General features: G+C 42.2%; 2 protein-coding genes across 4 annotated transcripts in view; one reads left to right on the forward strand and one right to left on the reverse strand.

Moving 5' to 3' along the window:
* Nucleotides 1-16,177, reverse strand: part of LOC145483651 (kinetochore-associated protein 1-like) — an 81,745-nt gene extending 65,568 nt beyond the window's left edge. For 2 of the 3 annotated variants that reach the window (XM_081462187.1, XM_081462186.1), the window contains exons 1-7: nt 15,589-16,177; nt 14,177-14,297; nt 13,417-13,477; nt 11,512-11,566; nt 10,979-11,060; nt 7,823-7,903; nt 6,291-6,325 (exon numbers count right to left, since the gene is read on the reverse strand). In XM_081462187.1, the coding sequence (XP_081318313.1) occupies nt 6,291-6,325; nt 7,823-7,903; nt 10,979-11,060; nt 11,512-11,566; nt 13,417-13,477; nt 14,177-14,297; nt 15,589-15,843 (690 nt within the window). In that variant the 5' untranslated portion in view covers nt 15,844-16,177. Of the gene's footprint in view, nt 1-6,290; nt 6,326-7,822; nt 7,904-10,978; nt 11,061-11,511; nt 11,567-12,156; nt 13,478-14,176; nt 14,298-15,588 lie in introns of those variants that run through there. The other variant, XM_081462188.1, reaches the window with a different exon arrangement.
* Nucleotides 1,398-5,016, forward strand: LOC145484495 (uncharacterized). The gene has a single exon (XM_081463108.1). It carries the CDS (start codon nt 1,597-1,599, stop codon nt 5,014-5,016), a length of 3,420 nt encoding a protein of 1,139 aa, XP_081319234.1. The 5' UTR covers nt 1,398-1,596.
* Nucleotides 16,178-20,707: the final 4,530 nt, after the last annotated feature.

Genomic DNA, 20,707 nt, shown 5'->3' on the forward strand with positions numbered 1-20,707 from the left:
CTTGGTTGATAATTACAGGAAGCAACAAATGCACGATACCGTCGCGTTGCTAAGGGATTTGTGGGCGGAACTTGAGAAGCAATTTGGAAGCGCTGCGGTTATCAGTAACAAACTGCTAGAGCGCCTGCGAAACACAGTGACGTTCAGCGAGCACGAAAACGATAAACTGCAACAGTTCGCAGATCTTTGTGCTGACATCGAAAGTCAAGTGACATTTCTCCCGGGACTCGCATGCCTTAACTACCCGAGCGCTATCCAACCAATAGCCGAGAAACTACCACAACTCGTCCACACTAAATGGGAGAAAGAAATCGCGAATTATTCCGACAGCCACCGAGGAATGTATCCCCCCTTCTCCAGATTCTCCAAAATTGTTCAGGAACAAGCCAGGACCAAGAACAATCCGAACATCCTCGCTGGTAAGGATGGTGCCCACGTTCCCCCGCCAAAACAACGCAGGGAGCGAGATCATAAATCGTTCAAGACAGGCATTCGATCCCCGGCTGAAAACAACGAAGTTCCCGGAAAAGAGAAGGAGAATCCCGCAAAGAGAGAGACAAGGAGTAAGCATTGTCCATATCACAAAAGCAGCGCGCACAGCCTATCGGAGTGCAAGGCCTTCACTGCAAAAACACTGGAAGAACGCACGCAGTGGATAATGGACGCGCACCTGTGCTTTCGCTGTTTCAGCAACGCTCACATTGCAAGTGAGTGCAACACGCCTAGATACAGTGCACGATCTGTGGGGACAAGCGCCATAGTGCCTTACTGCACAAGGGGAAAGAGCCGCCCCCCAAACCGGAGAATGAAGCAGTCAGTGCAAAATGCACTGCACTATGTGAACCTACAGGAGGTGTGTCTTGCAGCAAAACCCTGCTGGTGGACGTCTATAGCCAGCGTAGCCCACACCTTACCAAGCGTGTCTACGCCATCGTCGATGAGCAGAGCAACAGCTCTCTCGTCACCAGCGAATTAGCCGACGACCTCGGAGCAGGTGGGCCCCTAGAGAAATACTTCCTATCCACATGCAGCAGTGAGAGAGAGGAGAAATACGGCTGGCGAGTAGCTGGCATCACAGTACGGTCTATCAATGGAGCAGAGTTTGTCTTGCCTACCCTCACCGAGTGCAATACCATCCCACAGGACAAACGTGAGATTCCAACCCCAAGCATGGCGAGGAGGTTCCCGCACTTGACGGCCATAGCTAGTGAAATACCTCCCCTAGATGAGACTGCCAAAGTTCACTTGCTAATCGGCCGGGACGCACCAGAACTGTTAAAGGTTAGGGAATCCAGGAATGGCCCGAGAGGAGCACCCTGGGGGCAGCGACTGGCCCTTGGCTGGACTATCAGTGGTCAGATGTGCCTCGACTTCCCTAGTGGCCCTACGCACATTCTCGCCCGCCTCACAAATCTGTCCACTAATACATGGAGAGAGAAGGAGCCTGGAGACGGAAGCTACGAACTGGTGCCCTGCCCCAACCAATTCAAGATCACAGACCCCCCTTTGGAGCGCCCCCCTGATAGTATCTTCAAGACTACGCGAAACGACAACGAGCCCAGTCTCTCCCATGAGGACCGCGCCTTTCTAGAGATTATGGAGAGAGGGATACACAAGAATGCAAGTGGTAACTGGGAAATGCCCTTGCCATTTCGTGATGAACGCCAGACAATGCCAGACAACCGAGCCCAAGCCATCCAACGCCTACAAGGGCTTCTTAAGACGTTCAACAGGAAACCTGAAATGAAAGCGGACTACCTGGAGTTCATGGGCAAGATAATCGAGAAGGGCCACGCCTCTCCTGTCCCGCGCGATGACGCTCCGCCTCCCCCTCCCCCTGGGCGTTCTTCGTACTTACTGCATTTCGCGACCTACCATAATACAAAGCACACTATTCGCGTTGTGTTCGACTCGAGTTGCGAGTTTAGAGGAGTGTCGTTAAACAAAGTGCTTTTACCCGGCCCTGACCTGATGAACAACCTCATTGGAGTTCTAATGCGTTTCCGCAAGGAGAATGTTGCCGTCATGTGCGACGTCGAACAAATGTTCCATTCATTCCACGTAGACCCGGCACACAGAGACTTCCTTCGTTTCCTGTGGTTCGAGGATAATGACCCGTTGAAACCCGTCACAGAATATCGCATGAACGTCCACCTGTTTGGCAATGGACCGAGCCCCGCAGTCGCCACGTATGGACTTCACAGAATGGCGGTAGACGGCGAGGAGAAGTACGGCGAGGAGGCCAAGAATTTTATATGCCGCAATTTCTACGTCGATGATGGTTTGGCTTCGCTGACGACCACCCAAGGAGCGATAGACTTGGTGAAAGGTGCACAAGCCACCCTAGCCACAGCTAAGCTACGACTACACAAAGTCGTGTCAAATTCGGTGGAAGTCATGGAAGCCTTTCCCGCTGAAGACCGAGCAAAGGATGTGCGTGACCTCGACCTGCGCAGCGACAGTCTGTCCGCGCAACGGTCGCTAGGAGTTTTCTGGGATTTGGAGACGGATGCCTTCACCTTCAAGGTGTGTTCACTGGAGAAACCATTCACCAGGAGAGGAGTCTTGTCTATTGTCAACTCTGTGTATGACCCGCTCGGTTTTGCGGTACCTGCCATGCTCAAGGGGAGAAAAATACTACAGCAGCTCGTACTCATGGGGGAGCGAAGAGCCGAGAACAAAACCCCCTTAGCCTGGGACGACCCTCTTCCTACCGCAATGATGAACCGGTGGACGTGCTGGAGAGATTCTCTCCTGGAGTTACAGCACCTATCTGTCCCCCGCTGTTACCACCCAAAGGAATTTGGCACCGTGACCAGAGTGGAACTACACGCCTTTTCTGACGCGAGTCAGGACGCCATTGGAGCTGCAGTCTACCTCCGCCAGTTCAACGAAGTAAACGAGATGTCCACGTCTCTCGTCTACGGTCAAGCCAAGGTTGCCCCCGTAAACCCTACAAGCATCCCACGACTCGAACTGTGCAGAGCAGTGCTAGCAGTTGAAGCAGCTCAGAGAGTTATCAAAGAAATTGACGTAAAGATCTCGGAGGTGACATACTACACCAACTCGAAAGTAGTGCTAGGCTACATCACAAACGAAAGCCGCCGGTTTTACGTCTACGTGGCCAACCGAGTACAGCTAATCAGAAGTCTGTCTACCCCAGAGCAGTGGAGATATGTGGAGAGCGAGCAGAATCCAGCAGATTTGGCCACGCGCGGAGTTCCCCCTGAGAAGTTAATGGCATCGACCTGGCTCGGAGGGCCACGATTCCTTAAAAGACCACAAGGTACCCCTCAACCGGATGAAACGTTCACACTCAATGCGAGTGATCCTGAAGTTCGCAAGGGAGTGCTCAGGGCCAAAGTCACAATGGATAAAAGAGGCGAAGAACCAGACGTTTGGGCAAAAAGATTCCAGAGGTTCTCTTCCTTAAGGTCCCTGCAGCGCGCAGTCCCCAATCTTATCGTTGTGGCAAGAGAATTCAAACACCGTAGAGACTCCAAAGCACGAGGAGTTAACCCTAGGAGTGAAGTGCCTAAAGGACCGGGCAAACGTAGACTTCCAACAGTCGAAGAGTGGGATCAAGCTCTGCGCGTCATAATAAGCACCACACAGAGAGCAGCATTTAGGGAGTTGTTGCGAGATGCCAGGACGGAGCCCGAGCTACCGAGAGAAGTTCAGCACGGCGCAAAGAAATCCCTCAAAGGCTCACATCTGTACCACCTTGACCCGTTCCTTGACAACTACGGGATCCTGCGCGTCGGAGGCAGATTAAGGAGAGCAGAGATGGAGTACGGAGAGAAACACCCAATCATACTGCCAAAGAATCACCATGTGTCACGGCTTGTAGCGAAACACCACCACCTCCAGGTGCACCACCAAGGAAGACAGATTACCGGAGGAGCCATTCGACAGGCAGGATTCTGGCTCATCGGAGGTCATGACACTGTGACGAAAGTCGTCGGAGCTTGTGTTCCCTGCAAGAAGCTAAGAGGACCACCACTGGAGCAGCGCATGGCAGACCTTCCGCCTGATAGGACTGAAGTCTGTCCTCCCTTAACTAACGTGGGCTTCGATGTTTTCGGCCCTTGGGCGGTGCAAACGCGTAAAACAAGAGGAGGGACCGCGAATGCTAAACGCTGGGGTCTGGTCTTCACGTGCCTCAGCAGTAGAGCCATACACATTGAAGTCCTAGAAGCCATGGATGCCAGCGCCTTTATCTGCGCACTGAGGAGATTCTTCGTGCTACAAGGCCATGCTACGTTTCTTAGGTGCGACAGAGGAACTAACTTCATCGGAGCCAAAACAGAGCTTGCAGAAGCAGTGTCGGAGCTCAACGACAAGAAAGTGGAGAAATTTGTGACGGAGTACGGATGCAAATGGGAGTTTAACCCTCCCCACGCATCACATTTTGGCGGCGTGTGGGAAAGGCAAATCAATACCATCCGTCGAGTATTAGATGCTATGTTTGCCGAACTGGGCAGGCCTCAGCTGACACACGAGTTGCTTATCACACTGATGGCTGAGGTGGTAGCCATCGTTAACGCCAGACCCATATCTGCGCTGCCATCCGACCCAGACAACCCACTACCTCTGTCTCCTGCGATGTTACTGACAATGAAAACACGCCCAGCTGGACCCCCTCCAGGTCAGTTCCTACGCCCTGACATATACGCTCGTCGTCGCTGGAGACGTGTTCAGTTCCTAGCAGATCAGTTTTGGACGAGATGGCAACGGGAGTACCTACAAAGCTTGCAGCCCCGACGGAAGTGGACAGAGATGCAGCGAGACCTACGCGTCGGAGATGTCGTCCTCATGCGAGACGAGTCACGGCACCGCAACAACTGGCCACTGGGACGAATCTCAGAGGCCATAAGAAGTGAGGATGACAGAGTTAGAAAGGTTAAAGTTGACGTTGTTAGAGACGGAGAAAGGAAGACCTACCTACGACCCATCAAGGAGCTTGTCCTACTATTGCCTGATGACGGAGAAGAAGTTGATCCAAAACCAAACTGAATAGTGACATGTAACAAATAAGTAACAAGGATTAGAATCCTTGGGCGAGGAGTGTGCTGAACGCTCAAAGTATAAGAGATCGTTTTTGTTTACTCTATCATTGCAGCTCTGTTTAGTTTTATTATCGTTTCTATCGTTTCATTGTTCGTGCCCTTTAATCATTAATCAGAGCGTTTTATATCATGTGATTTAGCTATCAATTTACTTTAAAAGCCAGTCGCTTACATAACCCACGCAGTCATCTCAGTATCGGGGTCATCCGAGTGTTTAGGAGTCAGGAGTTTGAGTTATTTTCTTGGAGTCGATGTGTTTACCTCGCTAACGCAGGATCAGACATGAGTTTCTATTGTACATATTGATCGCTTTTTTGCTTTTTATGATTTCTATTTTCGCTTGTTATTTATTTAGGTTCGTTTCTGATTACGCAATCAAATTTGCCTTGTAGTTTTCACCGCACGTGTACAATAGCTGATTCATTAAAGTAATTTAAAAATCAAGTTTTGTACGCTGTGGTTGACGCTTACCGTTCCCCATGTACTTGGGTACGCGACAACTCACCCGGACGATCACACTATATGAACTACTGATACTCCAGGGTTCAAACCATTTAAAATAATATATACAGCACACTTAATACCCATTGTTATATAACAAACATTTAATGTCTGCATCGCACATGGAGCTTGAGTGTCCAGGGAACTGAGGGCTGAGGCCACCATCCCCACACCCAGGATGAGGTAGGTAAAACACCCCAAAGTCTATGACACGTGTAACCTAGCCCAAACACCCATCACACTGATTGAGAAGTTCAGTGGATAACGCTAAGTAAAATAACAGATAGCACGAAAGAGAGAGGAGGAAAGGGAAGAAAAGACAGCAAACAGCAAGAAACAAAAGAAGCCACATGCACTGAGCAAGGTAAAACGAGCGCATGCAATGACACATGCAGGTGCTGGCTGCTTCTGAAAGACAACTGCCAACATAACACAACACCAGCAAATGCTGACACACCACAAAGTATGCCAACAGACCCTAGCACCATGCCAACCTCTAAGGCTTTGTAAGCAACTTGCTCTGGTCATTAACTACAAATACTATTTTCACAAGTGCAATGAATGCACTGATAACAAACAATGACATCCTGTACAGTTACATGTAGACAAGTTTGGTGTTTCAAAAACATAATGAAAGAGCCACTTGAAATCTTGAAAGCATGGTGAAATGCAGCCACTGGTTTGAATGAAGTATTCCAATACTCATTGAACAATACTCACTTCAGTGACAAGTTCAAACTTCCCGCCAACAATGGCTGTTGAAAAAAAAGACCAAACATTATCATGATGGCAATTGTTAAGTAACTTGTCCATCAGTGCCCGTCTGGGGATCACTAGAGCTGGAACTCCCTACCTACACAACAGGCCTCTGCCAGTCAAATGAGGCTGGACTCAGAAAACTAACAAACTACCACCAAAAAAGATGTGATAAACAGACTGATGTTCTTATCATTGCTAGCTGATGTTTTACTCTCATCTCCTATGAACAACATCAGGAGTCTCGGAAATCTGCTAGTCCTGTTCACTTATCAGTTCTTACAAGCAATTATAGTGCTCCAGACAAATTTATTAATATTAACACCCCCAGCTGATACAATGACAGTAATTGTGGAAATTAACACAACTAGAATATATCTTTACTGTGGTTTCTTAATTCAGTAATGTGGTGAGCTTTTACAGACAAGGGTGTTTTTAAGACAAGATTTTTTTGTGATTTTGAATCAGTCTTAAACTAACAGGGCTCGAAATTGCGACCCACTGGTCGCCAATGTGACCAAAAATTGAGCACTGGCGACTAAATTTTCAGAACTGGTCGCCAGCTGGTGACTCACGTTTTGTCCAATAACTAAAGAAAACCACGACACAACTTTTGTTTTTAAATCTTTATATTAGGAAATCAATTGGATATGGTAGCTAGTATACAACTCACCATTCCGTCCCCAGTAACATAATGTCTGAATATTACAAGATAATCGAAAAAATTGAACGTATTTCAACATGTCAATACTGCGCTCACAGCGCACCATATTGTTTCAGCGGCTTCTTCCAAAACTTGGATCGCAGGAATCACGTGAGTTTCTATGTGCGCGGAATGAAGATTCAGCCAAAAGGCTGATCCAAACTTTGAATCCTTTATCAGTTGTTGAAAGGCGTTGAGGAAAGCAAGTCGAAAATAAAGAATGGCATTTCAAAGACGTGCAAAGGGAAAATACGCAATGACCCGTGTTTGTCTCACAATGAAAGCCATAGACTTAAAATGTTTTATGCTTCGCTTCATTTAAAATGACTATGGAGACAACCATTACCTTCGGACCAGAGACATATCATCTGAGAACAACGGTAGCTTTATAACCAAGTGTTACTCGTGTTGTTTCTAATTGTTTTTGCTCTTCAATTGTGACTTTTCTTGCATGCAAAGTAACATATAAAATCGTGTTCTTGTGTAAGTTATATATAAAAAAAGTTGGTGACCAAACTTTACGATCGGATGACCAAAATTTCTCCGTTATTTGCCAGCTGGCTCCTGGACGAAAAAGTTAATTTCGAGCCCTGACTAAGTGTACTTGTTTACAATTAAATAAATACAAGCAAGCTAACATGCTGCTTTAATGATCCAACATGGTGTTTCTATCCAAATATTGACATGTCAATGCATACTGACAAACTTAGCAACAATTGTTTATGCAATACTGCAAAGTTAAAACCTCTTTTAAAAACATACATCTGCAGACAAGGCAAGTTAGAGCACTTACCGTCATTCAACTTTCCCAAGTACAGGTTAGAAAACTCAGTGACCACACCAGAAGCAGACAAAATCACTAAGTTGCAATCTCCTGTTCACAAAGACCAGAAAAATGTACACCAAAGTAACCAGTGTGCAAACAAAAAAAACAATTAAATTTTTCAGGCTTCAGGGCAAGCTGTAACTATGATGCACTGGTCTGAAAGTCATTATCGCTAGCCCCATCTTACAGTAATTTTGAAATTTAAATTTCCTGTGAAATTTTCCCAAGAGGCTTCACTTGCCCAAAAGACAAGTGAAGTACAGAATCCAGAATTGTTGTTATTGTTGTTGCATAGCTTCTAGCCGTTATTTTGAATAATGAGACTTAATGAACAGTTACTAAAAGTCCAAATGGCAAAATCCACTAGCACTCGTTATTGGACACAATTTTGGTTGCACACGAGTAATGATGTATGTTTTAAAATTATTGTTCCTAATTTTAATTTTACTTAAATTCGATAATTTTTTTAATTTTTTTTTTTTTACTTAAATTCGATCAGAAAACAACATCAGGCAGGTCCTCTATCCACTGAGGTACATGCGCAGCAAGACTCATGGTAAACAAGGGCATTTGCTTATGCAGAACATTACAACTTCCTCATATCCAGGGCTCGACACTAGCGGTAGCCAAATAGCCACAGACTAGTAGAAACTTAGTTTTGGTTAGTAGGTTTGCAATTTCCACTAGCCACTTTAGCTAGTAAACAAAATGAAATTGGCTGAACTAGTTTCTGTCTTTCTCAAGGAAAACAAACCCTTTTCTCGGAAACAAGATCAGAATTTCATTGTGGACATACATGTATCATGTTACCAGGCATGTGTTGTTCAGCACGTATGCAAATTTGTTTACTTTTGGCTGTGTGGTACGTAAAAGGATAACTGAATATGTTACTATGTTGAAAGAAATATTTGACAAACAAGACAGCGTTTTATGAAACAAAACATAAATATTCTTTTTTGTTATGAATTAGTAGAACAAAGCACAAGCTTCCTGGTAAAATCATACGCAAAACTGTGTGGAACTGTAAAGGGATAACATTTCATTTATATAGTAAAGATAATTGGGTGATCTGTCGTGGTATGCATACTTACAAACTTACCATTACAAAAATAATTAGATGAGAAAGATTTATTTCCTTTGACATTTAAATCAGTTGTTTTAGCAGTCAAATTTCACCAACGATAGTTTGCAGTATTGCTCAAATATTTGTTTTGCTTTCTACAGTGCCTGTCAGTCTATGAAGAAGTCTCAGTAGTTTTTACAATGACGTCTCAGGGTCTATATTTTTCCAAGGAAGTCTCAAAGAAAAATAGAGTCTTAAGTCTTTTCAGGAATTGGAATTAACTTTATTGGAACTAGTTTAAGTTCAGTGTAATTACCAACATTGTGTATTAAAGAGAAATGCTTGCATTTTGCTTTCAAGTCTTGCTAGTAATTCTTTTTTTTGTTTATTGGACTTACCCTGTTACATAAAATTTTTGTAGCCAGTTAATTTCGCAAATTTCACGTTTTAAAAAAATTGCAAATTTAAAGTGATGCGAAGAGTTAGTGTTGGGAACATAACACATTATGTTACTGTTGACTTATAGTCCCGCCATTGCGTTTTTTTTACTTTTGACGTTGCTGTACCTTTGTTTCAAGGACATGTTCAAGTAACATTGTCAAGGAAATAAATTGTGTGTTTTACTCAAAAAGGAGAAGTTAAAGTGATTCAAAATACAAAACATTTTGCAAAATCACAGAATTTCAGTGTCACAAAATATACACACCCCCAAACCATGAAATAAACATGTCTCGCAAATTTCATGTAGTAAGGTAGCCAAACTCAACGCTTGGCTAGTAAAAACATTTTTCTGGCTAGCAACATCTAAGTTATCACTAGCCACTAGGCGAGTCAGTTGAAAAGTTAGTGTCGAGCCCTGATATCACTAATGAGCTGAGATTTATCATCATGTCATATATTTCATCACTGTGCAGCATAGAACAGTATAGATGGTAAAATTAAAGGCCTTTTTTTTCACCATGAGCTCTCTGTGGCACAGTGGATAAAGCACCAGTGCCTTGTGCTTGGAGGTAATGGCTTCCATTACCTACATTGTAGCTAAAAATTTACATCTCTCGTCTTATATCATCAATAACAAAATTGGTTCCCTGTGGGCCCATTTATTTCACAATAACTGCTCAGGTATGATCATGCAGGAGGAGGTGCAGTGGCCTCATGGTTAGTGCGCTTGACTGCGGAGCGAGCATGCAGTCCAGGTTCGAGCCCTGGCCAGGGACACTGTGTTGTGTTCTTGGGCAAGACACTTAACTCTCACAGTGCCCCTCTCCACCCAGGAGTATAAATGGGTACCGGTGAATTGTTGGGGAAACCTAACAAATTGCGGGGGAGTGACCTGTGATGGACTAGCATCCCGTCCAGGGGGAGTAAAAATACTCCTAGCTGCTTCATGCTACAGAAACCGGGATAAGCTCCAGCAGCTATGAGCCAGCTGGCTCCAATGCTTCACTTCTGATCATGCAGTCATCCCATTACAACTGATCACCTTTAACTTTTTCAAGTTGGATAGCTGAAATTCAAAACTGATGCCATTCAGTGATGGAGAAAATGACACACTGCGCTCTTCTCTGGGCTAAAAGAAATAGTTGTAATTAACAAGGTGGTCCTGTTACATGGTGCCAACGTATTTAGCATATTCTTTTTATGTCAACATCAAAAGTGCAACAAGTAAAAGTGATTGGACTAAATTGAGTAGCTGCATGGGGATTAACTTGACAACTGTATTTGATTTCAACAATGGTTAAGCGCAAAAAAAGCCCCATACAATTCAGGGAGTAATAATGGAGATACATGTATGGTGGAGCACTGGCCTCATGCTGTGCACTTTACCAGTTTTGAAACTGAATACAGTTGTCAAGTTAATGTCCCCGAATTACATGCAGCTACTCAATTTAGTCCAATCACTTTTACTTGTTGCACTTTTGGTGTTGACATAAAAAGAATATGCTAAATACGTTGGCACCATGTAACAGGACCACCTTGTTAATTACAACTATTTCTTTTAGCCCAAAGAAGAGCTCACTGTGTCATTTTCTCCACCAGAACTTATCCTGTTTGTTTACCTTCACATGTTGGAGTGGTAAACACCATAGAAAGAAAGGTACTTTCACAAGTGATGTCTGAATTTTCAATGGATTCCAGCTCCTAGAGAAAGAAACACAGTTGTAAACAGCAGTTACAAAATGTTATTATGGGTAGAGTGGTGCCCTGTCTATTGAGGGAGGTTGAAATCAAAGTTTTCAAACTAAAGAAGCATTTTCACGTAGCAAAGATGCTAAATATTAACTCCAGTAAATGAGGGTCAATTTATGAAATAGAAACAGAAGCAAAAGCAGTTCCATTTACAATGTTAAACTTGGTGTAAAAACAGAAATCCGTATTTATCCAAAGGATACATGATCTCACTTACAGTAGGGTAGGGATGTAATGTCAATGTTTTAATATGCACCAAAGAATCATTTAGCCATCAAACTGTGTTGATGGTTTAAATAGATCTAGATTGACAACCTTAACATTTCTCCATTGCTGAAATCATTTGATGACCATGGGTAACATTGAACCACAGTACATTTATCCTAATAAACTCTCTTCTCACCTGGGAAAACAAAATCTGTCTTGATGCTGTGTGGACAAAGTGAAAGGTTCCTGACCTACATGATGAAAGATTGCATTTTTATTGATCTTCCATGTGTATATGTACAGAACAGAAATAAGTTTAGCTTCTCACTCAAGCCAACTAGGGGCTTCTGATGGTTTCCTGAAGCCTAAGTTAACAGAGAATTGCTACTTCCCTCCCCACCTCTCCCAACCCTGAATAGGATGTACTAAGTCCATCTCAGATTGCCTCCCCCTTCTGCCAACATCTCTTAACAGGTCACTGCTACCCACTTAAACTCCCAGGTGCAGGGGGAGGGTGGAGGGACTGTGAGAACAAAGTGCATTGCTCACAAACAAAAACAAAGAGATTCTAGTGAAACTGAACACAAACCCCAACATACATGCCACAGGGCTCGAAAAAAAACTTGAATTCTAGCTTGCCCTTAGGGCAAGCAGCTCTCAAATTTTGCTTGCCATGTGCAAGTCTTAGTTAAATTCTTTTTATTTAGTTGAAAGACAACTTGCCAAGGCCCTTATCCATTGGGCAAGTGTAAATGAAAAGTTACTTGCCTCACAGGAAAATATACTAACTTGTCCCAGAGATGACCAGATGGCACTTTTTTCGAGCCCTGAATGCACTAACCTCTAGGCTACCTTGAGGCAGCTGGGATCCATTTCAGTGCTGGTATTATAGGAAGACTTCATAGGAGATGAATTGTTCAATTCAATTTGAAAGTGGAGCCCCATACTCATAGAGGGAAAAAAGAAACCCATGAATTGATTTTCTCATGGTTATCCTGGTTAGTGGTATTGCTTGTGGGCACATACACACAACAGCGACAGCGACGAGGGAGTCGCCCAAGATAGCACCCATACTGCAGCTAATAGGTTGTCAGAGACATGCAGCCTTTATTTATAGTGTACTTCATGAATAGATATTGAACATCCATGTTGTGGTCAGTTGACACCTGTCAAAACAAGGTATCCACTGACCAGTATCACATGACCATACTGCAAGCTCAAGTTTAGAGCTCATCGAGGTCACATATTTTGAAGATGACCGCTGACCAAGTGCTGGTTTACAATTGGATCGCAGGCTCGTGTCAGGTTAACTTGTTATAAACAGGTTTGGGTTGTTTGGAAGCTGGTTAACGCTGCTAACCAAGAATTAAAAGTTGGCCGAAGTATAATTTTTTCTTGTATACAAATGTTTTTCATGTATTTTGAGATTATTCAAACTTAAAACAGAAGACCAAACAAAATACAGAAAACCTCACTGCAAAACTCAAATCAATATTCTCGCTTATCCTGGGTTAGCTTAATCAGGCTTTGAACAACCAGACCCAGGAGTTCTGCTTTTAGGCTTTGTGAAATCTATATATTACATCAAATACAGATCATACTCAGCTACAACCAGGCTTGTGGAGGGTGGCCTAATATTTAGCATGCTGCTCTTAGGATTGAGTGGTCCAGGCTTGAGCATTGACCAGGGTTAATGCATTGTGTTCTCAGGCAAGACACACTACTCTCACAATGCCTCTCTCCACCAAAGTGTACCTTTGGGTACCCAGAAATTTAATTCTGGTGGGTAATCCTGTGATGGACTAGCATCCCATCCAATAGGGGGAGGAAAGTAGAAATACTTCCAGTCAGTTAGTGCTACAGAACCTGGGATAAGCTTCAGCTATACAGTGTACATACACTGTACATGTATAGGCCACTTGGCCCAATGAATACTTTTTTTTTACAACTTGGCTCAAAGTGAAGTCCAGGATAAAGTGTGTTGAACAGGTAATGGCATGGCTCACACCATAACAGGTGAGCATACATTTTACCATCCAAAACTACCATTGTAGAAGAAGCCAACATGGAGCAAGATTATTGTTATTTAACTTTTCCCTACCTTTCTCCAATAGCAAGAAATAAAGAATCTTCACTCCAACCTACAGAATCAATCTCACACTCTGCAAAGAAAAGACTCTTTCCAGTTATGAATTGATCACAATTTCAAAATTACATCCATTTCACAGGTTGCAAACTATATATAAATGTATACAACTGCAGAGCTGCCATTAAGGGTCGTAACCTGTGACACCTGTCATGGTTGAGTACGCTTGATTTTCCCTTGATTGTACGAGTGAAATTGCCTGTTGTTAATAGAATTCAACCACAAAGTAACAGGTTTGCTACAGGTGTAGAGAATGAGGCTACAGGTGACTCAAAACTTAATGACAGCCCTGCAACTGTATCACAAAGGTTTATATCAAAACCATCTGAACATAATTTTAGGAACACAATTATTTACATACATGTATAATTTAGGCTAATAATTGAACTACAGTTTAGAATGGGTACTCAGTATGACTCTATATGGCCCCCCAAAAATATCTCAGAAATACATGTAGTCAGGCAGCTTTTTCAGTGATTCTGTCAAGTCATAGAGAAAAATGCTGAAGAGGGTTAGTGTGAAAGAAAAACACTTAAATGTTGACAAGCCACAGGTGAGTGTTTATAGGGTAAACCTGCTGAACATACATGACAGTGAACTGATATGAAATACCTTAGTAACACTTTTGTTGTTGATAGGCTTACATGTAGCAGGTAATGCCAATATCACAAAATTATATCATGCTTTATCACAACATACAAACAGCATTTCTCACCAAAATTTAAAGTGGCATGGATATCACTACAACTTGCATTGAGCATAATCACTTGTGAAGATGCCACAAGGCAAAACCCATCTGGGCAAGATGCCCCACAAAAACGAGGACAGCTTTGAACCTAGTAAATTAAGCACTAATGTAAGTATGACAACAGGTCAGTTGTCTAATGTCACAGGGGTAATAATGACATTGAAATATCTTTATCCCTTTGATCAGATAGTCCAGAGCTCCGAAGTTCATTTGTTACCAAGGAGTGAAATTTCAGAATACTATGGCCTTCCGTTGTGACAGCAAAGGTATCGCTTCATTAGGGTGGTGTGGAAGTATTTTCCCCTTGAAAATTTTGAACTCACAGAACTGTAAAAGGGTTTACTATTAACACAATCTTTTATTCCATCATATCTTTCAACACAGAGAAGCAATAGCCCTGAATACAATAATGAGTAAAACAAATTTGGCACAATTTTATACATCATTAGTTAATACATCAATCAATTACAGGTATACCCATGCCTCCTACACCCTTTCCCGCCTTCAAACCTCCAGACCATTAGCAGTTTTTGATTTAACAAACTGGCAAATTCCCCATAGCTGGGACTAACTAGCTGTTCAAATGCCCCGGAGTGTAGTAACTCAAAAATGTTTTATTTTCCTTGTTTCTCATCCTGCTTTCACTCAACTCTAAGGTAACTGAGGTCTTAATTCCTGTAATAGTGAAAACATATAAGTCATTCTGTAGGTTTAGCATCTCATTTATGTAATTACCATGTGGCCACAGTAATTGGGCAGAGGGCTAATGCTTGACCCCAAGGATCAACAGTGTGGGAAAATGCCCCACTATTTTCCAGGGGAGAGGGGATGGGCTAAGCTGGAAATGACTGATGTTGAAGTTGGGGTGTATGCAAAATTAATGCCTTGCATATTGCTTTACCTCTGGAGAAGGGTTGGCGAATTGAAAGGTGGTGCAAGCTCCATGGCCAGAGGGGAGGACTCCTATGTGAAAGGGTCAGGGACACTTGTCATCTCGCATAGGGGTGTAAAGTGCTTATTTTGGTATCAGTTTGACATGTTCAGAGCGTTTATCAAAACCCAATATTTGAAGCCATCATTGTCTTTCAAGAGCCAAAGAAAGTTTGACGCCGGTCCACATTAGTCTCTTACGGGGTCTAATCCGAATTGTCCGCTGCCCAGGCATCTCGAATCATCTCAAATGGGAGTCCCATATCGATATCAGCGATGGGGTACAGGTGAAGGTTCGAAATCATACCTGTGGTAATAATTTTTATAGGCATGGCGGGCGGCGAGCAAGACAGTTCTCGCACTTTTTCTTTGCACAATGATACATAAATCATACCTTCTCGATCTAAGCATACGGAGGGAAAAGAACTCGATAAGCTTTAAAAACTCACCTCCCCTCTCGGTGACACGCTCGCCAAAGTGTCAACTTGATACAAGGACGAACCACTCTCGTTTCTAGGTCCGAAGTTAACAGTTTCTTCGCCTCCAGCTAATCCAACTTCCACCGAATCCCACGGCATGTTTCTATTCTTTATATAACCCAAAATATAGTGAGCTGTTAGCCTGAACGGTTGTTTTCGTCCGCCATGTTTCTTTTTCGCGCCATAACAGACCGCAAGTTGTCGTGGGGAGGCTCGCTTTCCCATGTGGCTTTGCGTTTGCGTTTGGAAAAAGCACTGGTATCCCAAACTCCTTGGGAGCAGTGAGTGTTTATTTTAGTTACGTAACACAGCGTAAATATAAGAGTTTGTAGGGGAATGTAACGATCGTTCAAAAAATTTGAAATATAGAAAAGAAATTCAATATAAAAAAAACTTACTTCGACTCATTCTCGTCCCCCAGAGGCCGCGCTCCTTTTGGTCAGCACCAAGAATCACGACGTGATTCTTGGTGTGCTTCCTAATACCTGCGTGCACAAATCACAGTATCGAGTGTTTAGGCCGCCATATTGGATCAGATAGTGGAAGGTTGGGGCGAGAGGAAAAATATTATTTATTTATTTTTGTATTTCCGGAGATACTCGCGTGCATAGGTGGGAGCAGTCTCTCTTTTGTTTCAAAGTGAGTGGGCGTGAGCGTTCGAGCGTCACGGAGGCGAAGCCGCGAACCGCAAGGGGAGTGTTTCCACATCAGCTTTTTGGAGTTATTCCAAACCTTAACGAGTGTTTCAACCGATTCGATAGAGTGTTAGTATCGTTAGGGAGGTAAGTAATAAGTATTGTAAGTAACTACATTATTATTGTATTGTAAGCAGTGTAAGTAGCAATTAATAATAATAATAATAATAATAAAGATTTGCACAACGCTGGATTTGTCACAAACAATGAAAAATCTATTTGGCAACCTTGTCAATCCATTGAATGGCTGGGGGTAATTTGTAAATCTCTTTCTGGCGTCATTCTTATCACAGAAAGAAGATATAATAATAATCCAATATTGACTCCAACATAAACAGATTTTGTCAAACAAGACTTTTTTGTTTCTGCCAGAGAATTGTCGTCTTTCACTGGAAAGATCATTTCTGCCGGCGCCGTTTTTGGTAATGTTTCTAGAATCATGACAATACGTTGTGTGATTTCAGTCACGGCAGCGGCTCATCGAGACACTAAATTTGTCTTAGACAATTACTGCGTCAGAGAAATTCAATTTTGGAAAAGGAAAAGCCAAGAGAAATAGTGTGTCGACTGCCGCCCTCAGTGCTCCAAAACAATTGATTAGGAGATGGCTTACAAACTCCCTTTCTGCAGCACTACAGCTACCAAATTAATTATTTTCAGTTTAAACTACTTCACAGGCGTTAAGCGACAAAAAAATTTCTAAATAAAATAGGCATTAGAGAAAATGATATTTGTACCTTTTGTAGAACGGAGAACGAATCCCTTTTTCATTTATTTTGCTCGTGTAGAGAGACGTCTTGCTTTTGGCAGGGCTTTATGAAATGGTTGGCCGAAAACCAAATAAAACTAAAATCCAACATTTTTACTCCTGATATAATAATTGGCCTGAGGTCGGACACGCTATCCAACACAAAGCAATACTTTTACTTCCTTGCTGCCAGATATTACATATGGTCATGCCAAACGAAGGAAGTGCTCCCAAAAATAGGAAGATTTCCTAATTTTCTATCTTCTTTAGTACCTCTTGAATCTAAAACCTCAAAAAAATAAATAAATAATAAATAAATAAATAAATAAAAATAAGATTAAAACAGTTCCAATATATACTTTTTCAAAGGAAGCTGTGCATGTACGAGAATAGATTAATAATTTAGCTGAGAGTCGTATAATGGCGTTTTTATCTTTATAGCTTACTGAATACATGTATGTTAAGTAGTTCTGTAGTAGTCTGTTAATGATGTAATGTATAGTACTTCGATGTAAGTAAATGTTGTTATTTATTAAAAAATAAAACAAAAACAAACGAAAAACAACACAAAACAAAAAATTTTGGAAAAGTAATTTGCGTCGACCTAACACCAAGAATATATTTCTGGCACCTGTGGCTCCCAGTTATGAGTTATATATTCTGATGCCAGTGCTACCGGCTGTGGCGCTCACACCGGTTTAAATGGCGTTCAGATATGTCATACAAAGTAGGGTGAAGAGGAATGTAAAAAAAGTTGCACTTGGAGAGAACTATCCGCAGTAGAGTTCCCACAGCATTTCTCGCTCTCCCAAACTTCCACTATTGTTTCTATTAAACAATTAGATTATAAGCTCGAGATTTCTATTTAAACAATAGAGTTTCTACGAGGAACCAACGGCTGATAGTTGCCCCGCGGAAATTTGATGTTCTTAAAACAAATATGCTAGTTTTAAGAACATCAAATTTCCAAGGGGCAACTATCAGACCAATAGTTCCGAAACAGAAACACTCCATTGTCTTTATTGTACACCACTAAATTTTCTTCCGTGCGCCAGTTCAAAAATCGTATTGAATAATTTTTAACTTTTTTAGATGAAAGCCGTGAAAGCCAAATGTAAAATTTGAAAACGAAAACAAACGAAAACCCTCTTACGACAAATTCAATTATTTATTTTCTATACGCCCGCTTGTTTACAGAAATACATTCACGGACGAGTACTATCCATCCGAATATTTTCCTTGGACGGGCACTGTGGACTGATAGTGTACATGTCTCTCCGCGGATGAACACTATCGCGTCACGTGATCAGTTTAAACCGATAGAAATCGAGAGCAAATAATCTAATTGTTTTAGTACAAATCTACTAGTCGTTCAAAACTTAATCTAAAACCTCTTCACAGACACTTAGAAAACGCCAAGAAGCGGCCGTCATTTTGTCAACGAGGTCACGCTGCTGCGCTACTCACTATCTATCACAGATTATAGTTCACCACTAATTTTCTCCGATTCTTATTGATTTAAATTGATCACGTGACGCGCTAGTGTTCATCGGCGGAGAGACACTGTCAACCCATAGTGCTCTTCCGAGAAAAATACCCGGATAGACAGTACTCGTTCGTGAAAAGTTTTCTGTAAACAAATTAAATCTGGCTTTTCACGGCTTTCATCTTAAAAAATAAACAATAAATACAGTAGAGTGTTAATGTCGCGGAACTATCGGTCTGATAGTTGCCCTTGGAAATTTGATGTTCTTAAAACTCGCGGGGGCAATTTTCTCACCCAATAGGCCACGTTTGATATATTCTAACATAAATTCCAACATTCGATATATTCTAACATGGCTCCGAGGCTTGCAGGACAAACTTCCATGTTTGGTGGTGTTTTTTTGTAGCCAAACTCAAGCTAACTGAAGGTATCAAATGTTCCCCTCTAATCTTTGATTATCTAGCAGTTTTGCAGTGAATAGATTGCATTTATGGTAGTTTTACATCAACTGGTTTGTTTTGGTAATTATAACTATGGTAAAATCAAACTGGTACTTATCAGTCTATGTGCTTTATACAAAGCCTTAAAGAGCCAGCTCATTTAATAAATGATTCTGAGGAAGGCAATCACAGAGTCTAAATAGTTGAAAGCTAGCAGTTTACAATTCAACTATTGGTTTGGTGACGAGACGTTTAGCCCGGTCGTACAGACACTTCACAATACCGCGCTTTACTGACTGAGGGTGGTGTGAATCATACGCTAAGTACTGATCAGTATGTGTTGGTTTCCTGTAGACACTGGTGGTAAGGCGTCCATCAGGTTCTCTGTAAACTGACGTGTCGAGAAAGGCGATCTTGTTGTTGTTCTCGATCTCCATGGTGAAACGGATTGATGGTTGTTGACTGTTCAGGTGTTGCAGGAAGACGTCAACTCTATCCCGATCCAGGATGGTGCAAGTATCATCTACGTAGCGTTTCCAGATCTTAGGCTTGCAAGGTGCGGACTGTATTGCTTGTTCTTCAAATATCTCAATGTAGAGATTAGCAATAACCGCGGATACAGGGCTCCCCATGGCTGTGCCGTCTCGTTGTTCGTAAATCGATCCGTTGTACTGGAAGTACGTAGATCTTAATTCGAAATTCAAGAGGTCCGCGATTTGAACTGGTGTAAGTGTCGTGCGGTCAGCCAGGTCTGCGTCGTTCTCCATTTTTTGTAGCGCGGCTTGTACGGCGCCCTCGATCGGTACGTTGGTAAACAGTGACTCTACGTCGAAAGATACCATGATCTCTGGATGATCTCTGGATTCTGGATGTACATTTTACGTAACCGAATGAAACTTTCCTAGATTGTAAAGGGCAATAATAGAAAGCACCTGGTTGAGCATTGTTGTCATCGTGACAATCACTCCTTATCTATGAAACATAATACCCTCATTCAATGTCTGTTATTTACTTCTGAAAATGGGGAACACTAAAACGCCTTAGCGAAACTCGAATGTGTATTTCATTCAAAGATACATAACTAATGTGTAGAGTTCCGCCTTTTAAGGGCAACTGCACATGCTTAGAACTGGTTAATTATGACACGCGACTGAAGACTTTGAATTCAGCGTTCAATTTGTCCTTGTTGTGACTTAATTTTATATGTTGTTGGTTTGTTGTCCCATGTTAAAAGGCGTTTCGGTAAAGGAAAATACCTCAATTTTCAAAATCCGTATATTTTCCGACATCTAATAAAGTTTAACATCCCCCCGTTTGACAAAATAGGTTTCCGATCCTCGAGTAGTGCTCGCGAATCGGCGCCATTTTGCCTGTTTGGCAGCGTGTGGACTGGTACTACTTGGCAAGAATTCACCCTACTCTACTCTACTGCTATAGGAAAACGCTGTTTTGTAGCCTGCAGTTGTCTCCCCTTAGGCCAAATTGTCACAATTTTCAAGATAGCGGACGAGAATCATTAGTTCAAGGTGTATTTGAAGCGAAACGATTGAGAGAATAAAGGTGACAATGTATCTAAAGAACAAAGTTTCTGGTATCTGTAAACATCTTTTTCTTAATTTAGAGATGAAAATTACAAGTTCTTCCGCTTTATGAAATATTTTTCATCTTATACAGATCAATGTGCACACCTTCGCTAACAGTGGTTTCTCTTTGTTTAAAA

The sequence above is a fragment of the Orbicella franksi genome, chromosome 4, assembly GCF_964199315.1.
Source record: "Orbicella franksi chromosome 4, jaOrbFran1.1, whole genome shotgun sequence".
Classification (NCBI taxonomy): Eukaryota; Metazoa; Cnidaria; class Anthozoa; order Scleractinia; family Merulinidae; genus Orbicella; species Orbicella franksi.

What these genes read in the sequence shown, in the direction of transcription:
- LOC145484495 (XM_081463108.1), top strand. Translation starts at nt 1,597, where the DNA reads ATGGAGAGAGGGATACACAAGAATGCAAGTGGTAACTGGGAAATGCCC.